The 26,428-nt window shown below is 60.1% G+C and overlaps 1 protein-coding gene across 1 annotated transcript in view; it reads right to left on the reverse strand.

Annotated features, from left to right (window-relative positions):
• SDK2 (sidekick cell adhesion molecule 2) overlaps positions 1-26,428 on the reverse strand; it is a gene marked incomplete at both ends in the record, with an annotated part of 42,040 nt that overhangs the window by 1,485 nt on the left and 14,127 nt on the right. Inside the window, 42 exons of the mRNA XM_080629527.1 lie at positions 298-436; positions 1,104-1,244; positions 1,327-1,491; positions 1,786-1,911; positions 2,041-2,202; positions 2,279-2,416; positions 2,879-3,065; positions 3,524-3,639; positions 3,784-3,885; positions 4,166-4,222; positions 4,823-4,943; positions 5,033-5,103; positions 5,189-5,292; positions 5,642-5,843; positions 5,924-6,118; positions 6,398-6,496; positions 6,653-6,842; positions 6,926-7,041; positions 7,122-7,359; positions 7,456-7,606; positions 7,695-7,804; positions 7,872-7,993; positions 8,071-8,262; positions 8,425-8,523; positions 8,720-8,915; positions 9,777-9,892; positions 9,981-10,162; positions 10,242-10,382; positions 10,451-10,598; positions 10,754-10,890; positions 10,976-11,152; positions 11,341-11,443; positions 11,996-12,163; positions 12,259-12,375; positions 12,525-12,719; positions 12,790-12,873; positions 13,047-13,237; positions 13,373-13,484; positions 14,356-14,489; positions 15,343-15,490; positions 16,663-16,769; positions 24,018-24,177. Of these exons, the coding sequence (XP_080485653.1) occupies positions 298-436; positions 1,104-1,244; positions 1,327-1,491; positions 1,786-1,911; positions 2,041-2,202; positions 2,279-2,416; positions 2,879-3,065; positions 3,524-3,639; positions 3,784-3,885; positions 4,166-4,222; positions 4,823-4,943; positions 5,033-5,103; positions 5,189-5,292; positions 5,642-5,843; positions 5,924-6,118; positions 6,398-6,496; positions 6,653-6,842; positions 6,926-7,041; positions 7,122-7,359; positions 7,456-7,606; positions 7,695-7,804; positions 7,872-7,993; positions 8,071-8,262; positions 8,425-8,523; positions 8,720-8,915; positions 9,777-9,892; positions 9,981-10,162; positions 10,242-10,382; positions 10,451-10,598; positions 10,754-10,890; positions 10,976-11,152; positions 11,341-11,443; positions 11,996-12,163; positions 12,259-12,375; positions 12,525-12,719; positions 12,790-12,873; positions 13,047-13,237; positions 13,373-13,484; positions 14,356-14,489; positions 15,343-15,490; positions 16,663-16,769; positions 24,018-24,177 (5,959 nt within the window). The remainder of the gene's footprint in view (positions 1-297; positions 437-1,103; positions 1,245-1,326; positions 1,492-1,785; positions 1,912-2,040; positions 2,203-2,278; positions 2,417-2,878; positions 3,066-3,523; positions 3,640-3,783; positions 3,886-4,165; positions 4,223-4,822; positions 4,944-5,032; positions 5,104-5,188; positions 5,293-5,641; positions 5,844-5,923; positions 6,119-6,397; positions 6,497-6,652; positions 6,843-6,925; positions 7,042-7,121; positions 7,360-7,455; positions 7,607-7,694; positions 7,805-7,871; positions 7,994-8,070; positions 8,263-8,424; positions 8,524-8,719; positions 8,916-9,776; positions 9,893-9,980; positions 10,163-10,241; positions 10,383-10,450; positions 10,599-10,753; positions 10,891-10,975; positions 11,153-11,340; positions 11,444-11,995; positions 12,164-12,258; positions 12,376-12,524; positions 12,720-12,789; positions 12,874-13,046; positions 13,238-13,372; positions 13,485-14,355; positions 14,490-15,342; positions 15,491-16,662; positions 16,770-24,017; positions 24,178-26,428) is intronic.

Consider the following 26,428-nt stretch of genomic DNA (forward strand, 5'->3'; position numbering starts at 1 on the left):
GGTCCCCCCCTTGGGGCTCTGCCACACAGGGATGAGCCCAGCAAATCCATGGGACAGGCTCAGGGAGCATCCCCAAGCCACATCTAGGCCCTCCGAAGAGCCTGTCCATGGGCTCTTATGGGTTCCCAGCTTTCCAGGATGCTCAGCATCCTGGCACAGCAGGCTGGTGCAGCGGCTTCAGCACATGGCATTGGGCAGAATGGGGTCACTCCTGTGGGATGCCAGCCCTCCCCAGCCCCATCCCCATCCCACAATGGCCCAGGGATGAAAGGTCCCCCCTGCCCAGCGGGTTCTTACCGGGTGTAGATGCCGTTCTTGCGGCAGAAGGAATTCTTGATGGAGAGGCGCCGATTGTTGAGCTCCAGGGCTGGGAAGCTGCCCTCATCCAGGCTCACCATCTCGCCGTGGTTCAGGGCCGTTGCCTTGGAGCTGTTCCCTGGGGAAAGGGATGCTCAGGCTCCCCCAGAACCCTCCCCAAAGTGTGTGTGTGGGGGGGACCTGGACTGGGAATGGCCCTGGTAGGGTTGTGCCAGCTCCAGTGTGGACAGACCACAGCCAAGCATCAGCCTTGTGCCAGTGCTGTGGCCGTGCTGAGCCTGCTTTGGCTCTCGCCCGACCGGCCCCATCGCCTCCAGCTCCCAGCTCTGTTTGCTTAATGGGAGGTCTGGATTTTCCCCACAATTTGAGCCTTGACACAGCTAAGAAAACAGAGCCGTGTTTGAGTAATCCCAGTGACCTCTGCCGAGCCCTCACTGGAGGCTGCCCTGCCTCCGGAGCCGCAGCAGGACAAGCCACTGTTTCATTCTGAGCTCCCAGCGCCCTCCAGGAAGCCCAAAGTATCTTTATCAGATGTCATAGGAGGAGCTGAGCCCTGAGGCAAGATCCCATTCACCCCAAAGGCAGACAGGGAGGCTTCGATGGGGCCACAGAATCACAACATGGTTTGTGTTGGAAGGGGCCTTTAAAGCTCATCCAGACCAACCCCTGCCACAGGCAAGGACACCTTCCACTAGAGCAGCTTGCTCCAAGCCCCTGTGTCCAACCTGGCCTTGGGTCAGGGCTTTGCACCTCGAAGGGTCCCATCACCACCCACCAGTGCTCACCTGAGTCTGACTTCTTGGAGTACTTCTTGCTCTGCCCACGGATGATGAGCACGAAGACAAGCAGGAGGATGAAGATGAGCCCTACGAGGGCGATGACCACCAGGAACCACCACTCCTCGTAGAACGGATTGGCTTTCTGGGCTGGGGCACAGCAGGGAGGATCAGAGGGGGATGAGCAGAGGGGCCAATGGATGGGGACACCCTCATGCTGGCCACTGGCTACCTGACACAGAAGGGGAAGGCGTGCTGGGGGTCCCGTAGCCATAGTCATTCACAGCGATGACACGGAAGTCGTAGCTGACCCCCTGCTTGAGGATGTCCATGCTAAAGGTGTAGGAGGTCACCTCCTTGGGGATGTCTTTGATGAGGATGTCCCAGAGCCCCTCATCTGGAAGAGAGAGGGAGCTTAGGAGAGGTGGGACTGGGGGGGCATCAGGACCTCTGTGCCCATGAGAGCGGCAGCATCAACGAGTGCTGCTCCACTGCTCACCAGCCCCTTTCAATCAGCCCCAGGAGCATGGTCCTCATGGACCAGCACACAGCTGAATCCCCAGCCATCCATGTCCTAATCCCAGCCTGTCCTGTTGAGTGGCCTGGGAGAGGTCAGCGCTCCCTGCCTCAGTTTCCCTTTCTCCTGAACCCATCCAAGGTAGGGATAGAAAGCAGAGAGAAGCTGCAGTACCTGAAGGACGGGCTTCGATGACGTATCTGGTGATGGGCCCTTGGCCGGGGTCCCCGCTGGACCAGTGGATGGTGATAGCTGAGCCATAGCGGGAGATGAAGGGCTCACCGGGGGGACCAGGGGCACCTGGGGACCAGAGCAGAGCTGGAGGCACGTGGGTACAAACTGCACACCCCATGCCAGCCCCAGTGGCACTGTTCTCCATCACATCCCCTCCCTCACCCCGGCACAGCATCCCACACATCCCCCCCATACCTTCCCCAGGCCCCGTGGTGATGTTTGCCTCAACATCTGGACCATAGGCAAAGGTTTTGGCCCGGATTCGGAACTGGTACGTGACGCCCTCAGCCAGGTCCTTCACCTTCATCCACAGCGGGCTGTTCCCCTTCACGTCCACTGTCACGATCTTACTGATGCCTGCAGGGATGGAGGCTGAGCCAGGTCCTTCTTGGAGCCCACTCGGCTCCCCCCAGCACCCCGGCCATGCCCTCACCATCCACAGGCATGCAGGGCTCATAGACCAGCCGGTAGCCCTCGAGGATGCCGTTGGGTAGCGGCGGTGGCTCCCAGGACACATTCACTGATGTGGTGGTCAGCTCACTGAACCGGATGGATCCCGGGGCACTGGGGGCTATAGGAGGAAAGGGGATGGGGCCAGCTCAGTGCTTCCATTGGACATTCCCAGCATGAATCCAGCCCCTCTCCTTGTCTCCACCTTAGTGGGGTTGGGGCACTTGTTATCACCATCTCACACCACCCCAATGCCTCTCCCCTGTGTTGTGGTGGGGATGGAGTCAAAGATAGCATGGCTCCTCAAAGATAGCAACTCCTCAGGGGAGGAGTCTCCTTGTCTGTCCTTCTGAGACCTTCCTCCTTTTCAAATCTCAGCCAAGACCTCCATCTCCATGTGTCCCCAGTACACAAACCCTCTGGGGTATCTGATGTCTGCTTGGGAGCAGGAGCTGGGATGAGGGGGCATCAACCGAACACCCCTAGAAGCTGGACCCATGGAGACACCTCCCCATGGAGATAAGGGGTAGGAGGATGCAGGTGTGACCGCGAGGGGCCGGGGGAGCCGTGCCGCGGGCCCCACCTGCCTGCTGCGTGCGCCCGTTCACCGGGGCACTGCGGGGCCCGTCTCCCGCGGCGTTGAAGGCGGCGACGCTGACCCAGTACGAGGTGAACCCCGTGAGGTTCTTCAGCTTCACCCCGCGCTCCGGCAGGAAAAGCGTCTTCACCCGCTCGCTCCCGTTCTGGCGCTGCGCCTCCCAGAAGTGGATCTGCAGGAGGGAGGAGGGGACCTGGGTGACGCAGGGATCCAGCCCCTCTCGCCCTCCCCGGGCCGTGAGGGTGCTGAGGCGCTGGCACAGGGTGCCCAGAGGAGCTGCGGCTGCCCCATCCCTGGCAGTGTTCAAGGCCAGGTTGGACACAGGGGCTTGGAGCAACCTGCACCAGTGGAGGTGCCTAAAGCACGGGGCCGAGCATCCCGGCTGTATCCCAGAGGCATCCCAGGACCGAGGGCGCCACCTGCCGCCCTGCGGCCGCCTGGCACCGGGATGGGACTCCCGATATCTCCTCACGCTCCCAATAGCACGCACAGCATCTCCCAGGGCATCCAAAACCTCCCCAGATCCACCAACGCACACAGCATCACTCAGGGAAGCCCAGCAGACATCAGTGGCACCCAGCATCCCGCAGGATCCCGGCACCCTCCCGTGTCCCGGCTCAGTGGCGGTACCTTGTACCCTTGGATGTCTCCATTCTGGCTCTCCAAGGGTGGTGGCTCCCAGGTCACATCCAGCTGTGTGGCTGTGGCCGCCTGCACCACCACGTTCCGCGGTGCACCGGTGGGCACTGTGCCGAGGGAGGGGACAGCGTCACATCCCTGCAGGACCAGGGACGGGAAAGCCCCCCCTTGATGCTGGGGGCACTCCTTGGCCTGGCACACACGTGGGAGCATGGAGCACCCCGCAGGACCCTGCTGTGCTATGGACTCACCCGCTTCACCCACAAACACCTCCTGTGGGGGACTGGGGGGGCCCTCGCCCACCGCGTTGTACACGCTCAGGCGGATCTCATAGCGCCGGTGCTTGCTCAGGTCTGTGGGGGAAACGGGTGAGTGGGGTCCTCACAGCTGGGGGGGGTCCTGAGCCCCCCAGGGGACCGAGCAGCTCCCCCCATTGCTGGGTATAAAGGGGGTGTCTCCAAGGAACAACCAGAGAGGAAGGCAGAGGTGTCCCTGGGCACAGGCATTGGGCTCACCCTGCAGTACAGGCAGGCAGAGGGGACACACACACAGAGGGTGGCAGTGGGGGACATGCAGGCGATGGCATGGAGGGGCAGGGGGATGGCACGGAGGGCAGGGGGAGCAGTGACTTACTGTCCAGCTCGTACTGGGTGAGGGACACCTCGCTGAGGTTGTGCACGGCGTAGACGGCTGGGAGCCACGGGGCAGGGAGAGCAGCAGCCGGTTAGTGCCATGGCATGGGTGGGATCCCACCTGTGAGCACCCACCCCTGCATGGCTGCCCACCCGGGAAAGGGCCCTGGCACCCTCAGGTGCCAACAGGGCTGTCACAACACCAAGGAGTCCCTGAGTGGCACAAGCTGGGTCTGGGCATCAAGGTCTCCCCAGGGAGCAATTGAGAGTGATGGAGGGGACACGGTTCTGTGTTGGGCTCTGCCCTTGTCGCTCATGTCCCTGCGGCCCCTGGAGTGGACCCTATTCCCGTTGGGGTCTCAGGACAGCAACACACCCGGACACACACAACAGGACATCAAGCCCATGTTAGGTGGACACATGGACACCTGCACTACAGGGACATAGAGCTGAGCAAGGCTGGACTGAGCTGGTGACATCAGACAGGCACACTGGTGACCACAGACCTGGTAGCGTGAGCAGGCGCTACCTGACCCGACATCTCCAGGCTGGTACCCAGGAGAGGCCACGGAGCACGGGATGCTCCATCCTGCACCCGCCACCACCGGGTCACCCCAAGCCCCACATCCCCAGGCCCGGTGGGGCCAGCAGCACTCACGGGTGAGCTGTGCCCACGTGGCGCCGGGGTTGCCGATGCCGCGCAGGCTGTCAGGCACCAGCTCGCGGTACCGCAGGCGGAAACCCAGCAGGATCCCGTTGATCTTGTCCTCGGTCGGGGGCTGCGTGGGGAGGACAATGAGGGGCTACTCCTATGGGGCTGGTGGCCCATCCTGTGGCACCCCACAGGGCAGAGGGGCCAGGACAGTACCTGCCAGCGGATGAGCACGGATGTGGTGGTGTGCGGGGTGACGGAGAGGATGGTGGGGGCTTCCTCAGGGGCTGTGCGGGAGAAGTGGGTGATGAGGCTCCAGGGATGCCCAGGGAAGAGAGGGAACCCCCTCTCCCTGCCCCAGGAGGTGCTGACCCGCCTGCAGAGTGGTGAGCGACTCCGACTCCTCGCTGTACTCGCTGTCCCCGATGTCATTTGTTGCCTTCACACGGAACTTGTAGGAGGTGAAAGGCTTCAGCCTGTATGGGGACAGTGAAGCCAGTGGGCGACCCCATAAACCACCCTTCATAGGGTCATAGAACAGTTTGGGTTGGAAAGGACCTTCAGATCCCCCCAGTTCCACCATCTCCCCATCACCCTCCCATCACCCCCATCTCCCTCCATCTCCCCATCACCCTCCCATCACCCCCATCTCCCTCCATCTCCCCATCACCCTCCCATCACCCCCATCTCCCTCCATCTCCCCATCACCCTCCCATCACCCCCATCTCCCTCCATCTCCCCATCACCCTCCCATCACCCCCATCTCCCTCCATCTCCCCATCACCCTCCCATCACCCCCATCTCCCTCCATCACCCCCATCTCACCTATCCACGATGAAGGCGGTGGCGTTGCGGCTCGCAGGGGCAGGGTGCAGAGCCCAGTCGCCGTTGGGCAGCTCGCGGCTCTGCACCGTGTAGAACCGGACAGGGGAGAGCCCATCGCTGCCCGGCTGCCAGGACAGCCGCACGCTGCGGGCACGCACCTCCTCCTGCTGCGCCAGCGGCTTCCCGGGGGGCTGCGGGCGGGCTGCGGGAGGCGAGGGGCTGGAGGCGCTGCAGGCACCCCACGGGCACAGCCCCATAGGCAGGACCCCCCTGCCCCGTTACCTCTCTTCTCCGTGGTCACCACGAGGGCTTCAGCCGCCTCACCCCAGCCCTTGCGGGTCTGCGCAGCGATGCGGAACAAGTAGGTGGCCTCGGGCTGGAGGCCGGTGGCCGTGTACTGCCGGGCGCTGGGCTCCAGCACCTCCACGGCTGCAGCGTTGGCCGCGGTGGTGTTGAGGCTATGGGTGACCTGGTACGCTGCAGGGAGGAAGCGGCACGGGGGGGCTGGTGGAGGGGACATTGTCCTGGGGTCCCCCCGTGCATGGCTCCCTCCTCCATCCCTGCCCATGCACTGCCCAGCAGTGAGGGGTTTGGCTCCCTGCGCAGGGCAGCTCACATGCAAACACCAGCCCTGGGGTCTGAGATGCTCAGGGCATGTCAGGGAGCTGGGCTCTGCCTCCCCATGCGGATCCCTGCACCCACAGGACCTCCGCAACCCATCCCAGCGTGGCACAGCCAGGATGGCTCCGCACCTACCCAGGATGATGCCGTTGGGCTCCGCAGGAGGCTGCCAGATGAGCCGCACCAAGGTGGTCCTCACTTCGGGGAAGAGGATCCCCACGGGGGGCCCGGGCACTGGAGGGGAGAGATGGGGTTCACCAGGGAGTGCACAAGTGAGTATAGAAGAATAGGGGCATCACACCAGGAATGGGATGGGAAGGTCTTCAGCACCATGGGGGACCCCCAACACCACATTCGGGGGTCTCTGCCCACCAAGATGCTGCCACCCACCATCATCCAGTGTCCGCTCGAGGACGGGGGGCCGGCTGGGCGCCCCATCACCGATCCTGGTGAAGGCCAGCACACGGATCTCATACAGCCTGTACTTGCCCAGCCCGGCCAGCTGGGCGCTGCGGGAGGCATTGCCCTCCACCAGCCAGAACTGGGCACGTGTGTCCGAGTCCTTCTCCTTGTACATCACCTGCAAGAGACCCGTGTGACACAGCCAGCCCCGGGATGGAGCTGGCATCATCGCTTGGAGGTGGCACAATGGTAGCAGCTCACCTTGTAACCAAGGATGTGGCCATTGCAGTCTGCCTCCGGGATGTCACTCCATCGGACCAGCATGCTGCTGGAGGAGGTGGCCACCACCGACACGTTGCTGGGGCCAGAGGAGGGCACTGAAGGGGTGATAAGAGTAAAAGTCAGTGGTAGATCTGGCTGGGTTGGGTGCCTGGTGCCATGGGGTGGGCAGTGGTACCTGACTCCCGGGTGCGTCCCACCACTGGGTGGCTCCATGGCCCTGATCCGATGGCGTTAAATGCTTGGACCTGTACCCGGTACTCAGTCCACTCCTCCAGGTCCTCAATGGTGTATTCCCGCTCCACACGGTCATGGATGATGTGCAGCGCTGGCTGCCCTCGCCCGTCCAAGCGCATGTACCGGATCCTGTAGCCCACTGAGTCAGGGTTCCCATTGTACTCCTGCTCCAGGAGAGGCTGGACCCATCCAGCAGAATCATCACCGTCAGTCACAATGTCCCACAGCCCCTCTGAGCCCCTTGCCCATGGACATGAGCCATGGTCCCTCCTCACCATCCAGCGCAGCCACAGGCTGGTCTCACTGGCTGTCCTCAGGGTGACGTTGGCGGGTGCCATGTCTGGGGGGGCCTGCAGGGTCTGGATCCTCCGGGAGGGCAGGCTGGGGGGGCTGGTGCCCACGATGTTCACCTGCCGCATGCGGAAACTGAGGAAGGAGAAGGGGGGGTCATGGAAGGGGACAAGGGGGCTCCAGTCCCTTGGGAGGACACCGCAGCATCACCCTGGCCACTCGCCTGTAGTAGGTGTAGGGCTTCAGGTTGGGCACCTCCATGGAGCGGGCATCGGGCTCATTTGCCAGCTGATGGACGAGCCCCCACTCTTCGGCCTCACTGCTCTGGCCTGCCTATGGGATGGGAATGGGGTGAGCTGCCCCCCAACACCCCATTAGCCCCCCTTGAGCTGCCCCATACCTGTGCCTCCACCTGCCAGCGGGAGATGGAGGTTTTGCCATCGTAGCCTGGGCGGAACTGGAGGGTGACAGAGCGGGGCCCGATGTTGGAGATGCCCAGGTTGGTGGGGGCACCGGGGAGCTCTGCAGGGACAGGGCAGGGTGAGTGGCACCGGCCGCTTGCCCCCTGCCCATTGGCATCCCCGCACTGCCACACTCACCTGGAGGCACCCCCGAGGAGATGGTGGAGGAGGAAAGCTGGCCCTGGCCCTTGGAGGTCATGGCAGCCACCTCGATGGTGTAGGTGGTGAGGGCAGTGAGGCCGGTGACGCGGTACTCCAGGGTGACGTTGGGCAGGTAATGGGTCACCCGTGTGTTGGTGCGGTTGTATTCCTCCCAGGAGATCCGGTAGCCTGGAATGCACCCTGTGCTGTCAGCCCCCGTCACTGCCCACCCCAGGGAGCTGAGTGGGACGAGGGGGAGATGCTACAGGGTGGGAAGGGGACCAGGGGATGATGCTGCGGGGCAGGAAGGGGACCGACGCAGGAACTGGGTACCTGCTGATGCTCCCTTACCTGTCAGGATGCCGTTCTTCTCCAGTGGCTCCTGCCAGCTGACCTTCAGGGACGTGTCCAGAATGTCACTGAAGCTGAGATGTCCCACGGGGCCAGGCACTGCCCAAAGACACCCAGGCTCAGCACATGGCACCCACGGGACACCCACAAGGAGCACGCATGGAGGGGACTCCCCTTGGATAGGGCTTCCTGGGGCTCAGCAGCATCCCATTCCACACCCCAACAGGCATCTCCAGTGGGACTACGTCCCCCCCTCCCCAGGTGCATCCCATGGGAACACGGAGCCTCCCCGTACCATCCTCGTGGGTGCGCACCAGCTGGGGGGGGCTGCGCGGGCCGTCCCCCGGCGTGGTGAAGCACAGCACCGAGGTGAAGTACTCGGCAAACTTCCGCAGCCCCGACACGTATCCCACATGGATGCTGTCCTGGAAGTTGGGCCGCACCGTCACCACCGTTGCCTCCTCCTCGTGCTCTGGTTCCCAGGCAATGAGCTGCAGGAAGAAGGAATTGGGATGATGATGCGGGTGCCACCAGTTGGGATGATGGTGCGGGTACCACCAATTGGGATGATGGTGCGGGTACCACCAATTGGGATGATGGTGCGGGTACCACCAATTGGGATGATGGTGCGGGTACCACCAATTGGGATGATGGTGCGGGTACCACCAATTGGGATGATGATGCTGGGTACCAGCATCCCCACCACACACGTCAGCACCACAGACACCATCCTCTACGCATCTCCGGCCTCCTCTTATTTATTCAGAGTTGATTAAATATCAATTAAGGGCGCAGGGAACACTTGATGCTGTTAATGGTGCGTGTTTACCCCTCCGAGCCGATGCGGAGCATGTGCTGTGATTAACTCCCATTGATAACACAGTGTAATCGCCTGTGTTTAGGAGGGATGTTTGGGCATTTAATTGCCATTGTGCGAGATAGCCTATAGCTACTTAATTAAATACTAATTAGGCCCTAAAAAATACTAATCAAAAATACTAAGTGGCACTTAGTAAGAATGTTAAATATCTGCCTTGCTCTGGTTATCGCATCCAGCGGCAATTAAATTCCTGAACTTCTTTTGAGTGGATTAAGAAACAAGTTTAATGTTTTTAATTCAATTTCATTAATGTAAATTTGAATTAATTGCAAATTTGGAATTAATTAAAGAGCAGGGGAGCCTCTGAGCCCAAGCAAGTGTTAAATATCATCAGTAAATACTATTTTAACTGTCAGGCTGGAACCAATTGAAGTCGGGGGGTTAAGGAGGAGCTGAGCCAGTCTGTGAAGGTTGGATGGGGAGTTCCCAACCCTCTCTGGTTTTAGGGATACCCTCAGGAATCACCCCTCACCTTGTACCCCTGGTTGATGCCATTGATGAACTGGGGGCTGGGGGGGTTCCAGGTGAAGCGGATGGTGGTGGAGTTGGTGGCCTCGGTCTGCACGTTCCCTGGGGGCACCGTGGGCACTGCCGGGATGAAGGCAGGGTTCACAGCATCCATCACCCCCATGGCACATCCTGCTGCTGATGGGGTGAACGGCGAGGCCCTGCCTACCTCCTTGCAGCGTCCACTCAGTCACCTTCATGCTGTACACCCCCAGGCCGGCGCTGTTGTATGCCGCCACCTCAATCTCGTAGTTGGTCCAGATGATGAGGTCCTCCAGCAGCAGGTTGTTGACCTCGGCGTTGGTGATGTTCTTGAACTGGTAGCCCACGGGCAGCCCGGCCAGGCAGTACCTGGGGACCGGGGACTGTCAGAGCTGCCGGTGTCCCCACCAGCACCCTGGGATGGCAGGGATGGGATGCCCCTGCTCACCGGATGATGTAGCCCTTGAGGACACCATTCTGGTGGCTCTCGGGGGGTGGCTGCCACTGGATCATGATGGACTGGTTGGTGCGGCCGCTGGCAATGACATTCTGGGGGGGTGCAGAGGGGGGCTCCTCGGGCAGGGACACCCTATGGGGGACAAGGCAGGGATGAGCACCCATTGTACAAGCCCCCCCAGACCCCCAGCCACCACTCACCTCTCTGTGTCCTTGCTGAACTGGCCCCTGCCCACATCATTCACAGCACAGAGGCGGAACTGATAAGAACGAGCAGGGACCAAGCCCCGCACGGCCACTGATGTCACCTCAGGGTCCACGCTGGCCAGCAGCACGGTCCAGGGAGCATCTGCGGGGGGAAAAGGGGGAAGCAGGGTGGAGGATGCAGGATGCTGGGGTCCCCAAGCTCCACACAGCATCCCTCGCCCCCCATCCCGAGGTGATGCTGGAGCTCAGGCTTTGCCCGGTGCCAGCCTAGCCAGGGAGGTGGGAGCAGCCCCTTACTGTTCTCAGAGACCTCCACGATGTAGCGGAGCAGGGGGCTGTTGCCATCGAAGGGTTTGGCCCAGGTGAGGTTGATGGCTCGTTTCTCCAGGGGGCTGAGCATGGCCACAGGGCTCTCGGGAGCATGGGGGAGCTGCCTGGACAGGGGGTGAGGGATGGGGTGGTGATGGAGGGGGCATAGACTGGGGTGTGGGATGCTGAGGGGCTGAGGGGGGGTCTCACCGGACACGGAGGTGGGCACTGCGTGAGTCGTTGCCCCCGGCTGACACCACCTTGCAGGTGTAAGTGCCGATGTCGCCCGACCAGGTCTGGGAGATGTGGAGGGTGCCCATCTCGTCCAGGCGCACCCTGGGGCCGCTCTCCGTGCTCAGCGGTGCCCCGTCCTTCTCCCAGAGGTACCTGTGCCGGGGGGACACCAGGGGTGCTGGGGACCGGGGGGGGTCCCAGCACCGTGCCAGGCTCCCGGTGCACAGGGCACCAGGTGGCACTGCAGCATCACCGGCACAGGGCCGGGGATGGCACCCTCCATCCGCCCGCAGCCTGGGGGTGCCTGGACCCCCCAACCCTCCCATCCCCATCACACGCACCTCACATCCACGCTGGGGTCATGGGTGACCCCACAGCTCATGACAGCTTTGGTCCCCTTGATGACGCTCTGGTCCTGCGGTGGGTCGGTGATACGAGTCCTTGCTGTGGGGGGACAGAATGAGTCACCAGCACTGCTTCGAGGTTCGGCATCAGTAAGGATGTGTGCATCCATGCAGTCAATCAGCTACATGCTAAAGCCCATCCCTACAGACCTTTGTACCTCACCATCCATCATAGAATCAACCAGATTGGAAAACACCTTTAAGATCATCAAACCTAAGTGTTACCCAGGCCTACCAAATTCACCACCAAACCATGTCACCAAGGGCTTTGCCTACACAGTTTGTGAACACTTCTAGGAATGGTGACTCCAGCACTTCCCTGGGAAGCTTGTTCCAGTGCTTGACTATGCTTTTGGTGAAGAAATTTTCCCAAATATATAGAACCCCAGCGTGGTTTGGGTTGGAAGGAACCTTAAAGCTCATCCATCTTCAACCCCTGGCATGGGCAGGGACACCTTCCACTGGAGCAGCTTGCTCCAAGCCCCTGTGTCCAACCTGGCCTTGAACCTTGCCCAGTTTGTCCATGGAGCTGTGTCCATCCTCCCCTGCGCACGCAGAGCAGGGTGAGGCGGGTCCATGGCAGGTCCCCTACCCCACACCACCAGGTCAGCGGAGGCCTCGTCCACGCCGCGGGAGTTGGTGGCCAGGCAGAGGTAGGTGCCGGCGTCGGCGAGGTGTGCAGGGCTCACGAGCAGGCTGCCCGACTCCAGCAGCGTGAAGCGCGGGAGCTGCACCGAGCCGCTGGCCAGGACCCGCTCCCCTGCGGCACAAGGAACCCATCAGCTCCATCAGGGGCCTGGTGGCCAGGCAGGGATGGGCAGGCAGACACAGGGCTCGTGTCCCCATCCCCTTTACCTTTCTGCCATGTGATGGCCGGACGTGGAGCCCCTGAGGTCTCGCAGTTGAGGATCACGGACATGCCATCAATCACTGTGCTGTCCTGGGGACCCCTGGTGATGTTGGGGGCGATGCCTGGGGGGGCAGAGAGATGCACAACCCATCCTGAAGCCATTCCTGGTGCTCATCCAGGAGCTGACCCGCTCCTGGAGCATCCTCATCCTGGTTTCCTGGGGTCCCTGAGCCCAGCCAGGAGGTCCGGGCAGGGGGGGGCTGTCACCTACTGGTCACGGCCAGGTACGTGGTGGTCTGCACCTCGCCGGCCGCGTTGCGGGCGAAGCACTGGAACATGCCGGTGTCGTCGGGGACCAGCCCGCTGATCTGCAGGCTGCCGTCCGCCAGGAGCTGGAAGCGGGACAGCTTCTCCAGGTGGATGAGGGCAGCATCCTTGTACCAGGCCATCTCCGGGGGGGGCACGCCTGCAAGGACAGGGTCACATCAGGCATGGGGACATGGCAGCATGGGGAAAGTGGCTGGGGAGCAGCTCACCTTTGGCTTGGCAGGGAATGGCCACCACCTTCTCCATCTCGGCTGTGATGTGCCTCTCAGGCTCCTTGATGAACTGTGGTGGCTCTGCAGAGTGAAACCCAGCAACGGGAAGGGTTTGTGCCACAGTCAGGCTCAAAACACCCCCAGTGACTCCCGCCTGTTGTTCCCGCCTGTCATTCCCACCTCAGCCCCAAGGGCTGAGACCACCCTCAACTCATTGCATGCGTGATTTGGGCTGCCCATGGCCGGGTCCTCACCCATGACGGAGAGGAAGGCGCCCTCGGCCACGGCGGGCACGCTGCTGCTGCGCAGCACGGCCTCGCACTCGTAGTAGCCGCTGTCGCTCAGCGCGGGGCTGAGGATGGTGAGCCGTCGGCTGTAGTCGCTGATGCCGCTGGAAAGGGGCACCCCGTCCTTCTTCCAGATGATGTGCAGCTTCATCAGCGGCCTGGGGGGGCAGGAGCAGGTCAAGAACCAGCCATAAGCCCCATGGACCCCCCCACATCGCGCCATCCCACAGGAGCCGTGGTGGGAAGGGAGCTGGGGGTACCCAGCCCTGGGAGATCCCCATCCCGCTACTCGCCTGGCGTTGGCCACGCACTCCATGGTCACCTCCGAGGTGCCAGCCACCACGCTGGTGTTCCTGGGTGGGACAATGATGGTGGGTGCGATGGGATCAGCCGGGCCACCCACGTCTGGGAGAAGGAAGAGAGAGGAAAGAGCACCAGCACCCTCTGCTCACCCTGGGGTGCCTCAGCACCCAGCGAGGCCAATGGGGCACCTGAAGCCCATCACCTTGGCGTCAGGGTGCTTTCATAGCCCTTTCCTCCCACAGGAGCCCATAGCACCAGCCTGGCCCCAGCCTGTGTGCCAGGGAGGAAGGAGAAGGGGAGTATATAAAGCAAAATGATTGCAACAATAAAAAACCCTCATGTAGGCGCTGTAAAAACACGATGGGCTTGAAAGCTGCTGATATGGCTGAATCCATAAACATAGGCTCAGGTTGTTTATGGCCCCCCAGGGTGCCGAGGTGCAGAAAAACAGATTAATGGGGCAGGAGGGGAGGAGGAATGGGGAGAGTCCTCTATGGAGAGGGAAAAGCCCCTCCATGGGGCAGCGGGATGGGAGTACCAGGATTGATGCCACTCTGGGGCACCTTCCCCATGGGCTGTCACCACCTGAACAGCGGCTGGGGACCCTCACCCAAAGGGACCAGAGGGATCAACCACGAGGGTGTTGAGCTGATGGGAGCAACACGTGCTGCGAGGGGAACATGAGCAGGAGCGGGGCAGCATGTCCCATGGGGATGCACTGCACCATCCCATCCCGCAGCCCGGGCCATGGCCGGATCCATCCCCAGCAGCAGGGATGGAGCAGGAGGCTCTGCCCACGACACAATCAGCACCTGCAGCACAGCCCGAAGTGCCTAAATAAATCGTGATGCAGCTGAAGTGTGCAGTCAGCAAAGCCAGAGCCTGTGACGAGATTCACTGCAAATTAAAGCGGGGGGAGCCCGGCGGCGCAGGGCAGCGGGGCCGGGAGGGGGGCACAGCCCCCAGCACTCACTGGCCACGCTCAGCGTGATGGGCTGGCTCGTCTTGTTGTCCCCGTTCTTGTCGTTCACCGCCTGCACATAGTAACGTCCCGCGTCCGGGGCCACCGTGGAGAGGATGACGAGGGTGTTCTCCAGCGTGATGGCTCTGTGGGAATGGGAACACAATGGGGATACTGATGCTGAGAGATGGGACCCTCATTCGCAACCTGGTACCCACATGGGACAGGCACAACCCTCAGCCTTCCTCCCACCAGCATCAAGAGGGGTTCAGCTCAACCACTGGCCCCAGGACCATGCTATGCCCCTCATCCCCCCCACACCCAGCAGAGCACGTCGGACAGTGCAGATTAATAGGACCTTTTCTTAATGGAACGATCTAATCTGCAGGAAACATAAAATGGTTTGGGGAATATATTTTTTCTACCATTAAATATGAGATAAAGGAGTTTTATCTCTTCAATCCTGCCTTGCAAATAGGAAGGAGACCAGTTCAGTTCCTGCATAATGTGGGTTACAAATTCAATTCCCACACACTGCATCTGCCAGCACCGGGTTTGCAGCTCCACCAGCACTGGGGCCTGATGCAGCCCTGTGGGGACACGTGCGTTGTGCCCAGCTCCATCCCTGATGCCCACCTTTCACCCACCTTCCTCCCTCTTATTTTCATTTCTGTTCTAAATTCATTTCCCCAGTGACAAACAGAGCCGTTAGTCGCCGAATGCCTGTGGGTGTTAGCACGATGCGCTTGAGGTATCTGTTAAACAGCCTTATTGCAAGGACAAGGGCAGCCAAGGGAAACACAGCCCCTCGGGATGCAGGGAAGGATGCAGGAGGCTGCTGGAGGGATGCAGGGGGCTGCTGGAGGGATGCAGGGGGCTGCTGGAGGGATGCAGGGGGCTGCTGGAGGGATGCAGGGGGCTGCTGGACGGAGGCAGGGGGCTGCTGGACGGAGGCAGGGGGCTGCTGGACGGAGGCAGGGGGGTACCAGGGGTACTCACATGCGGCTGCTGGGGGAGATCTTGCGGCCGTCGCGGAACCAGGTGACCTGGGGCTGGGGGAAGCTGGCGATGTGGGGCGCGCGGATGACGGCCGCCTCCCCGTGTGACACGCTCTGCTGCGTCTCGCGGTCCTCAAAGCTCCCCATGTCTGCAGAGCGGGTGGGAGAAACGGCTCAGGAGCTGCAAACGCACCCAGGGACCCAGCAGAGTCCGGCTGGAGGCCACAGGGATGGGCTCCGCCACGGGATGCAAAGGGGCTGTGCTGCGGTCTGCTCTCTGCTCCCCTCCTTGGCTGGTACATGCTATGGGATGGTGGGGGGATAACTCAGACTCCATGGGCTGCTCCTGCACACCCTGTACAACCCATGTCCCAGCACTGGGATCATCCCGGCATGACCTTGGATCGAGAACCTGCCGCCTCCATTCTGCCCAGACACTGCAGGCTGGGAGCACGCTGAAAGCAGAGTGAAGCAGGGGGCATGGAGAAGTGGGGGGGGGGGGCAGGGGATTTTTATTGACTTCCCTTAATTGCTGTAATTAGAAACATGTAAAGAATCTTTTTTTAACGACTTTGCCATTATCATCAGTTGTTAGCACAGCTGCCTTATTAATTTCTCATTAGCTTCCTGATTTCTCATTGCTCCTCAGGAAGGTGTTGAAGGGGTTGGGATTGGGGGTATCCCAGAGGGAAGGAGAGACAGAAAGGGGCAAGTCCCCAAGGTACAGAGCCAGCATCACGGCACTCAGCATCCTCAGTATCCTGCTTAACCTCCCCATGGTGCCTTTGCATCATGCCCTAGTGCAGATCCCAAAGTCTGGCCCATCCTGCTCAGGTCCATTTGTCCACAGGATCCATGTGGAGCCATGGAAGGAGCATCTAGGACCGAGCGTGGAGCCATGGAAGGAGCATCTAGGACCGAGCCACCCATCCCTGCTCCTGCACTGCCGGATGCAGCCGTCAGCCTCACGTTCCTGTTTGCCTTCAGTAATGATTATAAACGGTGTTTGCTCTCGGAGCAGCCGGGAGGAGCAGGGCTGCTTCACACCATCAAGTGCTTCTCCCCTCCAAGGAGCCAGAACTGCGTGCTCAGACACGGTGCTGTGGGTTTCGCAGCCCTGGCACAACCTGCACTGCCTGGGGGGTGCCCCGTTGCCCCCAACCACTGCAGCAACCATGCAGCAGGAGCAGCAGAGGCAGCATCATCCCCATCCCTGCTGGCATCACCCCAGGGATGCTCCTGATCTCATGTGCTGGCCATGGGCTGCACTAACACCAGAGCTGCCCCGGAGCCAGGTGTCCCACATGGGACTGTCACTTACATGCCACCTGCACCTCGGTCTGGCGCTGCAGCAGGGCTCCCATCCGGTTGCGGACGATGCAGCGGTAGAAGCCGGCATGAGTGCGGTCCAGTGATGTGATCACGTACCTGCGGCAGACAGGAGCCACATCAGTGGTGCTGGGGACATCCAGGTCACTGTCACAGCCCCCGGGAGAGGCTGCAGGTCCTACACAAACCCCCATCTACTGCTGGAGGTGTGTGTGCATGCATGTATGTGCACACACACGGTGTCCCTTGCTGGCCACAGGGACTGGTGGCCACGCACGTAGGAGGTGCTTTTGCTGCATCACACATGCAGCGTGAGCTGGTGGCCATCAGTGACTCATGGCTGTGAGTGGGAGGCACTGGACAAATGGCTTTGAGCCGTCAGAAGCAGAGGTGGCTGCTGGGGACACGAGGACCCAGGGAATCACACTGAGCCTCGGTGCTGAGTGGCAGAGACACACCAGGGTGTGCTGGTGTCCCTCCGCCTGGGACCCGCACGCAATGAGCAGAGGCTGAGCTGCCTTATCACCCCCAGAGCGGCTCTTATCAGCCACCAGCGCCAGCAGCCGATAAGCAGATCAAGGGAATAACCACGTCTCCATTCTCCCACTGCTCCCGAGCATCACCCCCCGTCCCCATGCTGGACCCAGTGCCACCGGACCTCCCTGAACCATCCCCACCACAGGAGGGATGCAGGGGTGCCTGCTCCATCACCCCCAAACCAGGCTGGATCCCACTGGCCTCACAGATGGGTGAACCCCTCATGGGGATGGGTGGGTGCTGCGGCTTCACCTTTCCCGATGGGGAGTGCTCAGAGACAAAGCAGAAAGGCAATAAATAAGCAAGCTCAACCCTCCCTTGCCCAAACCTAATCTTGCATTCAAACACGCCGCAGGCTGCTTCGACAGAGCTTTGTTCTTTTGATAACTGAGCATAAATGAAACTTTGGGAGGACACAAGGAGTGTGTCCCCTGTGCAGGGAAGCACAACAGGACCTTGTGCCCACCTCCCTGCATGGAGATGGTGCTGGAGACAGGAGGCTCCCACCTCACCCAGAGGCACCACCGAGCTGGGGTGATCACATCAGACCCACTGCCAACACACATCCACGTACATGGCATTCTGGGGGTCACCCATCCCCGTGGGAGGAGGGAGGATGCCATAGGGAGCGAGTCCTTGAGTGTCACGGCTGATATTTAAAAATGATCCCCAGAGGCTTTAAGTAAGAGATTTCAATTCCAGGGAGCTGTCAGGCACCGATGCAGACACCAGGAATAATGGGCCCGCTCTCCTTGTGGTGTCCTCGTGAATAAATCACACACCGTGACTCCTAAACACGCACACGGATGGACAGATGGACACTGGTGCTCACCTGCCTGCTCAGCAGCGCAGGGACCCCCTCAACCCTCATCCTGGGAGAGGGCTGGTCCCAAACCCCCCACCTCAGCCCACAAGCCACCCTATAGGACCCAAATCACCCTCATCCTTAGGGCCCACGCATGGAGCACCCACCGATGCACAGCCCCATCTTGTCCCCACACCCCGGGAGCCAGAACACCTCCATGGGCACCAGCAGCCTTCACCCCCCCGTGGGGACAGATCCAGCTCACAGCGCCTGCTCCACCGGAGCTGGAGGAGCTATTAAGGAGCTGAGCTCCCGCACACACCTAAAGCGGCTGAAAATAGCCCGGAGAAAGGAAATCAATCACCGGGCGCAGCCTGGCCCGCAGTCATTAACCAGGCACGAGCAGGGACTTTGTTCTCGGCTTCCACAGAGGCTTTTATCCGAGACCACTCTGCTTTGATTTCCTTCCCCCATCACGCAGGGCTGTGAAGGGGGTGGTAACCGATTTCACCCCTGTGCCGCGGGCAGGAGGAGGGATGAAGCCCCCGAGGCTGAGCAAGCCATGGCCACGCTGCTTTCCTGGTCCCACTGTGCCAAGCAAACAGCTCTTCCGCTGGATCCAGTCCTCAGCACGGCCCCAACCAGGTCTCTTCACCCACAACCAGCCCAGGGACACGCGTCGCACTGCTCAAGCCAGGACAGAGGTTTGGCCCTGCTCCCGGTGCAGCCCTTGCTGCTGACTCGGCTGTTCCAGGGGCTGGTTTGTGAAGACAGAGGTTAACAGGGCACCGTCTGCAGGGAAAAGCACTTCCGAAGCGCAGAATGACCCCTGCTGCAAGAGGCAGCACTGATGGAGATCGGCACGGCCCCGGGGTCGGGAGGGGGGATCCGAAGCCGCAAGCCCTGTGCCAGGGGAGCGGTGGGTTTGCAGAAGCAGTTGGAAGGCTTTGGCACCGAACCATGACAGATGGGTGAGCTGCACGTTGGGAACGACGACCTCCCATCCACCCCATCAGTGGTGCAGGACAGGGCACAGCACCGCCATCAACCATAACCCCCCTTTGCCACACAACCACGGCAAGGTGTTGGCATCACCGGGCTGGATGCGCTGCTTCGTGGTGGTGGGGCTGGTTGGTGCCACGAGGCCCCAGCCCCTGTAGCTCTGTTCTTGCAGGGCTGCCGAGAAGCATGGGGCTGACGCTGCCGAATTATTATTAGATTGAGGGGGTGGAGAGGGGCCGGGAAAAGCATCAGCCAAAGGATTTGATCCATCAAATGGGAAAGGCAGACGAGTGCAGGAATCCGCGTGGTTCTTCCAACACCGCCCAGTAACAGCAACAGCTGGATGGGATTTTGGATGGCAGCGCATTGCCACGGTCCCCTCTGATTAATATCCCGTATAACGACTAATTAATTCTAGAGGGGACATGCATCTGTGCGATAATGAAATGCCAAGTGAGCATTAAAACACACTTAGCAAAGGCTTAACGACTCCCAGCCTCCGAGCAGTGCGTCCCAGCACCTCCACCCGTCCGGCTGCCGCTCAATATGCTTTTAAACGCCCGCCCTGCTATTCCATCAGCCCCCATTAACTGTGTTATTGGATCTCAATTAGCTCCTGATTGGAAAGGGCTCGGTTGTTACACACGTGGCCGTGGTCGGAGCCTCGCTGCTTCCCAGAGGGAATGGGAGCTCCGCGGTGCCGGCGGCGCAGTAAATCACTGCCTCACTTGGCCGGGTCAGAACAATGAACCGGTTAATAATTAACATCCATGGATTAATCTGCCACCTGCCTGCAGAGCTGGGGCACAAGCCTCAAGCCATGTGAAGCAACCGGAAGGCTTCAGCATGGCCCTCACCAGCTCAGCCACCACCATCCAGCTCAGGTGGTAACTCTGGATCTGAGAACCCTCTGCTTGGCCCCTTTCCATGGCTGCTTGAGCCTGCACAAGGTCCCAGCATGGAGATCCCCTCTATCACCTTCCCCTACCCTGCCAGCCCCAGTGTCCATGTAGCTCATGGGCACTGCTGCTCTGCACTATTGCTTGTGTCACCCTCAAAGCCAGACAAGGCACAGAACAAGGCAGGAACCTTCACAGCACAACCATCACCACCAAAGCCCACTCCATGCTGCCCATTACCAGCTTTGTGCTGCTTCACTGGCACTCCTAGGAGCTTTGGCAATGCCAAGCCTGAAGACACAAGCAGCAGCTCACTGCTGAGCTCCCCTTGTAGCCTCTCTGCTTTATTAGCTCCCATTAATGATCCCATTGGATGGCAATCAGCTCCCCAGGGAAGGGCTGTGCTTCACAGCTGGGCTGGTGAAGAGCTGGTCCAGCTGGAGCAGGGATGTGCTCCAGAGAGCACAGGCTGGGGTCCCAGCAGGGAGCCAGGGGTAAAACACCCCATTTTGCCCCAGGTCTGTGTTTTTGAGAGGGTTCTGGCTCCATTTTTTTACATAATTTGGGAACAAAGTCCAGGCATCAAATAACTGGAGTCCTCCAAAGGCCATAAAGGCTTGGTGGGGTGCTGTGTGTGCAGCATCCCTGGGGTACACACATCCCAAAACATCCCATGAAGGAGGGAGGGAGGAGGGGGTCAAAATAGCCCCAGATCTGGCCATGGGGCTGCATTGCACTGGAGGAACCCAGAGGAGCACCAGGAAGCTCTGTCCTGCAAACCCCATTTAGCTGGGGGAGGCACAGAGAGCACAGCAGCAGCAAAGCCAGCCAGTGCCAGGGATGTAATTACACTTTCCCAGGCTCCGAGCTCCTGGTAAAGGGGATCTGGGCTCTTGGGAAGAGGCACAGGATCCTTTAGTAGCTCCTGCACCAGCTGCGGAGGAACGTGGGGAGAGGCAAGAGGCTGATTTAGTGCACAGGAGATGCATCTCTACGGATGGGTGTCTGTCCAGAGGTAATCTATGTGCAAGGTAATTTCTCCAGGCAGCAGGACTCGATGCAACCCTTAATAGGACAATCTCATGTGATGAATTACCAGACCCAACTAATCTGCATGTTAAATTTCTTGTATGAGAAATAAATATCCTCAATTCACCAGAGAAGCGCTTTCCTTCCGAGGATTTCATTAAAGGCATCAAGCTGCCTGATTTGCATGTTATGATTCCTCGTACGAGGAGAAGTCAGGCTCTGGAGAGTGCGACGGAGAGATTATGCAGGGAAAACCAGAGCAGACCCTGGAGAGCATAGGGAAAACTGGAGCAGGCCCTGGGGAACACAGTGCCAGGACATGGGAATGCAGCATGCAGCACATTTCCACCCCCCAAAACCCTGCCATCACCCTAACAAAGGTCACAACAGGCAGTGGAGGGGATGGGGCTTTGCTGTGGGATCCCCAAGTGTGGGAGGAAGCAGTGGTCCCATGGGAGAGCTGTCTCCATGCACCCCATGCCAGCAGCAGGCAGCAAGTGAAGCGAGTGAAGGCTGGTCCCTGATCCCCCGTGGTCCCCAAGGATGCTCTCAGGAGAAAGCACGCACAGAACCAGTCTGGTCCCTGATCCCTCTGTGGTCCCTGATCACACTCAATCCCCAGGGATGCTCCAATGGCTCTCATGCATTCCTCTCTCCACGATCCTCAGGGATGCTCCACTGCACTGGCTGGAGGCCAGGGACCTGCTGAGCTCATTCCCGTTCCCATTCCCATTCCCGTTCCCCACCTGCCCGTCACCACACGCCAACAAGTCGCTCGGTGGCAAGCTGGCGGCTGCGGGAAGGGAAGGCTGGTCACCATGGAAACGCGCTGCCAAACTGGGAGAGCGGCTCCTTCCCTTACAACACACCATGAGCTCCAGGGCCATCAGACCAGGATGAACAGGGATGGCTCATGGGAAGCCACGGGGAGCCCCAGCCCACAGCCCCTAAAAAAGGGGTGCAATGCACAAGGATGAGAGCAGCTGGTGATGCCGGTGGGATTCCCGGCTATGGGAGAGATCTCGGGAGGAGCAATGAGAATGCTGAGGGTGGAAATGCTTGGTGGCACACTTGTGCCACAAAACACGTAGATGAGACCTCAGTGATCATGGCAGCCCTGGGTTCGACTTGATGAGCTTAAAGGTCTTTTCCAACCTGGTTGATTGTATCCATGATTCTATGACTCTAAGCCTGAGACACGTCCTCCCTACAGCATAGGGCCCTGCTGCAAAGGACAATGCCTCCTGTCACGGGCATAGCCAGGATGCAGGGAGGGTCCCTCCTGTCCCTGGCATGGGGAGATGTCAGGGGGCACAATGCATCCCTGATATGGGTTTGTACACCACATCCCTCACCCACACTACTGATGCAGCCCCAGCCATCCCTGGCCCCTGCACAGACAGCCGCATCCCTGAGCGGCTCCATCCATTCACAGCATCCCTCCCCTCTCCCAGGATTACTCCGTTACTAAACTCGTTAAGTTTTAATTACTCCCTCCCCGTGCCGGAGCAGGCTGGCTCCGCGCCACCGACAGCTCTATTCAAATTCCACTCCTGCCCATCATCACTCACTCTGGTGCTTCACCCTCAGTTCCAGGCCCGACATCCCAACCCTCATCTCGACACACGAAATCCCCACGGAGACGCAGGGGCAGGCAGCACACGGCGGGCAGAGGGAAGCTGCTGCTGGCAGGTTGTGTCCTCACCATGGCGAGGAGGGGTTGAAGCCAGGCAGTGATTTGCATCCAGGCTGTTTGCTTCATTAGCTGCGCCTGGGTTTGTTTGGGTTTTCCTCATGTGTTTGTTTATCTGCTCGCTTCCTTCCTTAATCCTTTCTGGCTGGATGCTGGAGCTGGAGGTGGGGGCCGGGGGCTCATTGGGCAAGGAGTCACCTTGGCGCCAGGATGCAGGGATGCAGGAATGTGGGGATGAGGTGCTGCTCCGCATCCCTGAGCAGACACCTTTCCTACAGAAGGGTAAACCGAGACACGGAGCAGGCCCAGGAGTCCCCAGTTCTGGGGGTCCAAACCAGTTCTGGGTTTGGAGGTGCCTCCCAAGCACCCCAACTCGCTCCAAGGTGGGGCAGAGCCCAGGGACAGGGTCCTGACATCTTAATCCCACTTGGAGTGTGTGGCTCAGCCCCATCACTGTGCAGCTGCCCTGTGGGAGCCCCTGCATGGTCTCTGTGTCCCCCCCAGTGTCACCACTGTCCCCACAACCCCATTCAAGAGCTGACACGTTGCATTGCTCCCACTGCAGCCAACGTGGCTCCTGACAGATGTGAGCTGTGGGAACCGTGGGGCTCAACAGGTCTCTGAGCTTCAACACCGGGGTTAGGGACAAGGGACCTGTGCCATGGGGCACCCAGCAGCAAGCCTGGGGCAATGGGGACACCACAGAGCTGCAGCCGCCATGGCTTAGTGAGGAACAAACCCGTGGTCCCCAGCCGGCACAGCACCGCGCTGGGGAGGGCACCCAGAACGGCACAGGGTGATGGGGAGGGGACGTCACCAGCCACATTGTCTGCGTTCCCGGCATCCCGGAGCAGCCCCGCGTTGCTACAGCAACACGAAGCCTTTGGATTCAATGCCTTTAAATGGGGAACTGCTTGTCTCGGGCTGAGTTATTGATTAAAACAGAGAGGATGACACACACAGGCACAGGAGATGACCAGAGGTACCCGGCTTCACTTAGAAGCGAGCTCCAAGCAGGCTGTGATGCGGGGCCGTCAGAATCAGTCACCACATGGGGCTGGATGTCCCAGACCAGGCTGTTCTCTTGTGCTGCCCTTTCCTGCTCCATCCCTGGGCTGGACTGATCCCAGGGAGCCAGGAGCCAGCAGTGAGCTGCAGCCCGGTGTTAATCCCCTTGTTCAAACGCCTCCTCCCTGATGTTGACCTGCTTAAATCCACCGTTTGCTCTCCAAACAGAGGAGGCAGCTCCTGGCAATGCTAACGGCTGCATCCCCAGCACAGTATCCCCTTGCAGGGGGACCGGTGATGCCTGCAGTGTGCACCGGCAGGGACCAGTGTGCCAGGCAGGATGTCCCGGATGCTCAGGGTGTGACGGGACTCACCGGTACTCCAAGGAGAACTTGGTCAGCTCCTGGCTGTTGTGCAGCCACTTGAACTCAAGGGGCCAACTGCCCTCAGCCATGCACGTCAGGACCAGGCGGTTCCCCTCCAGATGGACCTGGCTCCGCACCGGCTCCGTCTTAAAGTATGGGGAGACATCGTCTGCAGAGAGAGGAGGGAGAGGGGTGACAGACACGGGTGAGGACCCACAACCTGCCGGCCCCATAACCTGCCAGCCCCATGCACTTCATCATAACCATAACCCAGCAGCACATGGGCACATGGGCAGGGAGATGCTGGTGGCCTCCTCCCCATCCCTCTGTCCCAGCCAGGCCTCCCCACTGGCCACTTCCCCGCCCTGAGCCATTTCCCAAGCCTGTCGACAAGGGCTTAGCCCATCTAGGGTTTACCTAAGCCGCTTGCTTTGCTTTATTCCCCGCTGCCTTTGTAGTGCTTCAGAAGCACTGAGCTTTTAACTTGGGGGGTGAAGAGGGTGGAGGGGCTGGGAGTGGAGTGAGACATAAACACTTACTCCTCTCCTGTTTCATTTGCTAAGTAAAACTATAAATCGAAACACACAGCTCCATTTTCTGCTTAACAAATGGAAGCCCTTTTACTTCAAAGACACATTCATATTCCCCAGCAGCTTTCAAGTGCGCTTTCAATCACAGCTTTGGGTTTTTTCTTTGGGGCAGGGCTTTGCTCTCTTGTGCACGAGCTGAATTCCTGCCGCAGCTCTCCACACCCTGAGCTCACAGCAAAGCAGTGCCCATGGGCTCAGCCTGGGCTGGCGCCCCACTGCCACGGGGGTTCAGAGACACCACCAGAGCTGCCCTGGGGGTCCCTGTCCTCTCCTCCTGCACACCCGGGGGTGCCAATTGCTGCATCCATGTGGAGATGCTCGTTTGATTCACACCCCCCCTGCTGCGTGTCCCCGGGGTGGGCACAGGGATGCTAAATGCCAGGCGAGTCATTAGGCAGGGAAGGAGCAGCAGAGAGCTCCCTACTTTAATGCTCCTCTCTGACCTTCAGCAGCGCTGGCTGGTGCGGGCAGTCCTTATCCCATTGCTCCTGCACCAGATCCAGGCTGGATTGGGGCACTGAGGCACCTCTCAATGCAGTCAAGGGGCTCAGTGCCCGTGCATGGTGTGTGCCACCTCGACACGTGTGGACACGTGTCCCTACCACGCTGTGGCAGGAGCTTGACCTGCAATGCCAGAGCTTCACCCACGCCAGGCTGGAGGTGTGGGATTATTGCAGCATCCATTTGAGGCCATGGCAAAGCCGAACATCAGCCCCAAGGCTGAACACCTCAGGCATGAAACCAGCAGATGAGCCATGGACCAGGCAGGGCAAGATGCAGCCAATGCATCCATGCAGCAAAACAGGCTGATGCCCAGGCTCTGGTGATGGTCACCTATGTGCGAGCCCCATCAGAAACCACAGGGCTCAGCATCCTGGGTTGAGTGCTCCAGAGGCATCCCCCCACTGATCCCAGCACCAAGCACTTGGGATGGATTTAGGATGCGTTTGGGATGGATTTGGGATGCGTTTGGGATGGATTTGGGATGCAGGGTGCTCCTGGCATACCTTCCTCCGGGCCACAGGCCGTTTGCATACATCCTAATTTGACTTTAAGCAGCTCAGGCTCATCTTGCTTTGAAGCGCCCGAGCCATCTGTTCTGCATTAAGGGGTGAAGAACAGCTCCGAGCAGGAGAGGCAGCTCCTAATTCCACCATTGATCGATCGTTACCCATCCACAAAGGGCACTGCAGCCTTCTCCGTCCCCCCACAACCTCCTCCAATCCCTTGGGAAAGCCAAAACATCCCAGGCAGGGCAGGGAGTCCCAGGTGCACCTGGTGTCCCTTGCGAGGGTGAAGATGGCACCAAGCTCCAGCCTTCCATGCCTCAGTTTCCCTCTATTTGATGCCACGCAGCATCTCAGCTCTGCTCCCCATATGCCAAGGGGACTTTTCTGTCACATCATCCTGTTAGCATCATAGGCCATGGCACCACCAAATCCAGGGTGCACAGGGGTGCCCATCACCTCATCACCCATCACCTCACTGCCCACTGCAGGGGCAGCGTGGACAGAGGCCACGATCCCACAGGTCCTGGGGGCAGTGGGAGCAATCCCGGTGTGTGACACCACATCCACCCCTGAACCCAAGGGTCATTACTGCTAATTCCACCTCTCCCCCATCTGCTGTGCCTCTTTACTCTCCACTGGCTCATTAGAGGCTAATTAGTTGCTGCAGAAACTCATCACTTTGCAAAGGCAGCAGCGAGGGGCAGTCCCGGAACATCTGCACATCTGCCGGTGGCACAGGGTGGTGCTGAGCTCCCGAGGCCATCAGTCGGGTGCTGTGCCATGCCATACCATGCCATGCCAGCCTGGCACAGTCCCCTGC

Source organism: Psittacula echo (genome assembly GCF_963264785.1).
Source record: "Psittacula echo genome assembly, chromosome: 14".
NCBI classification, from domain to species: Eukaryota; Metazoa; Chordata; class Aves; order Psittaciformes; family Psittacidae; genus Psittacula; species Psittacula echo.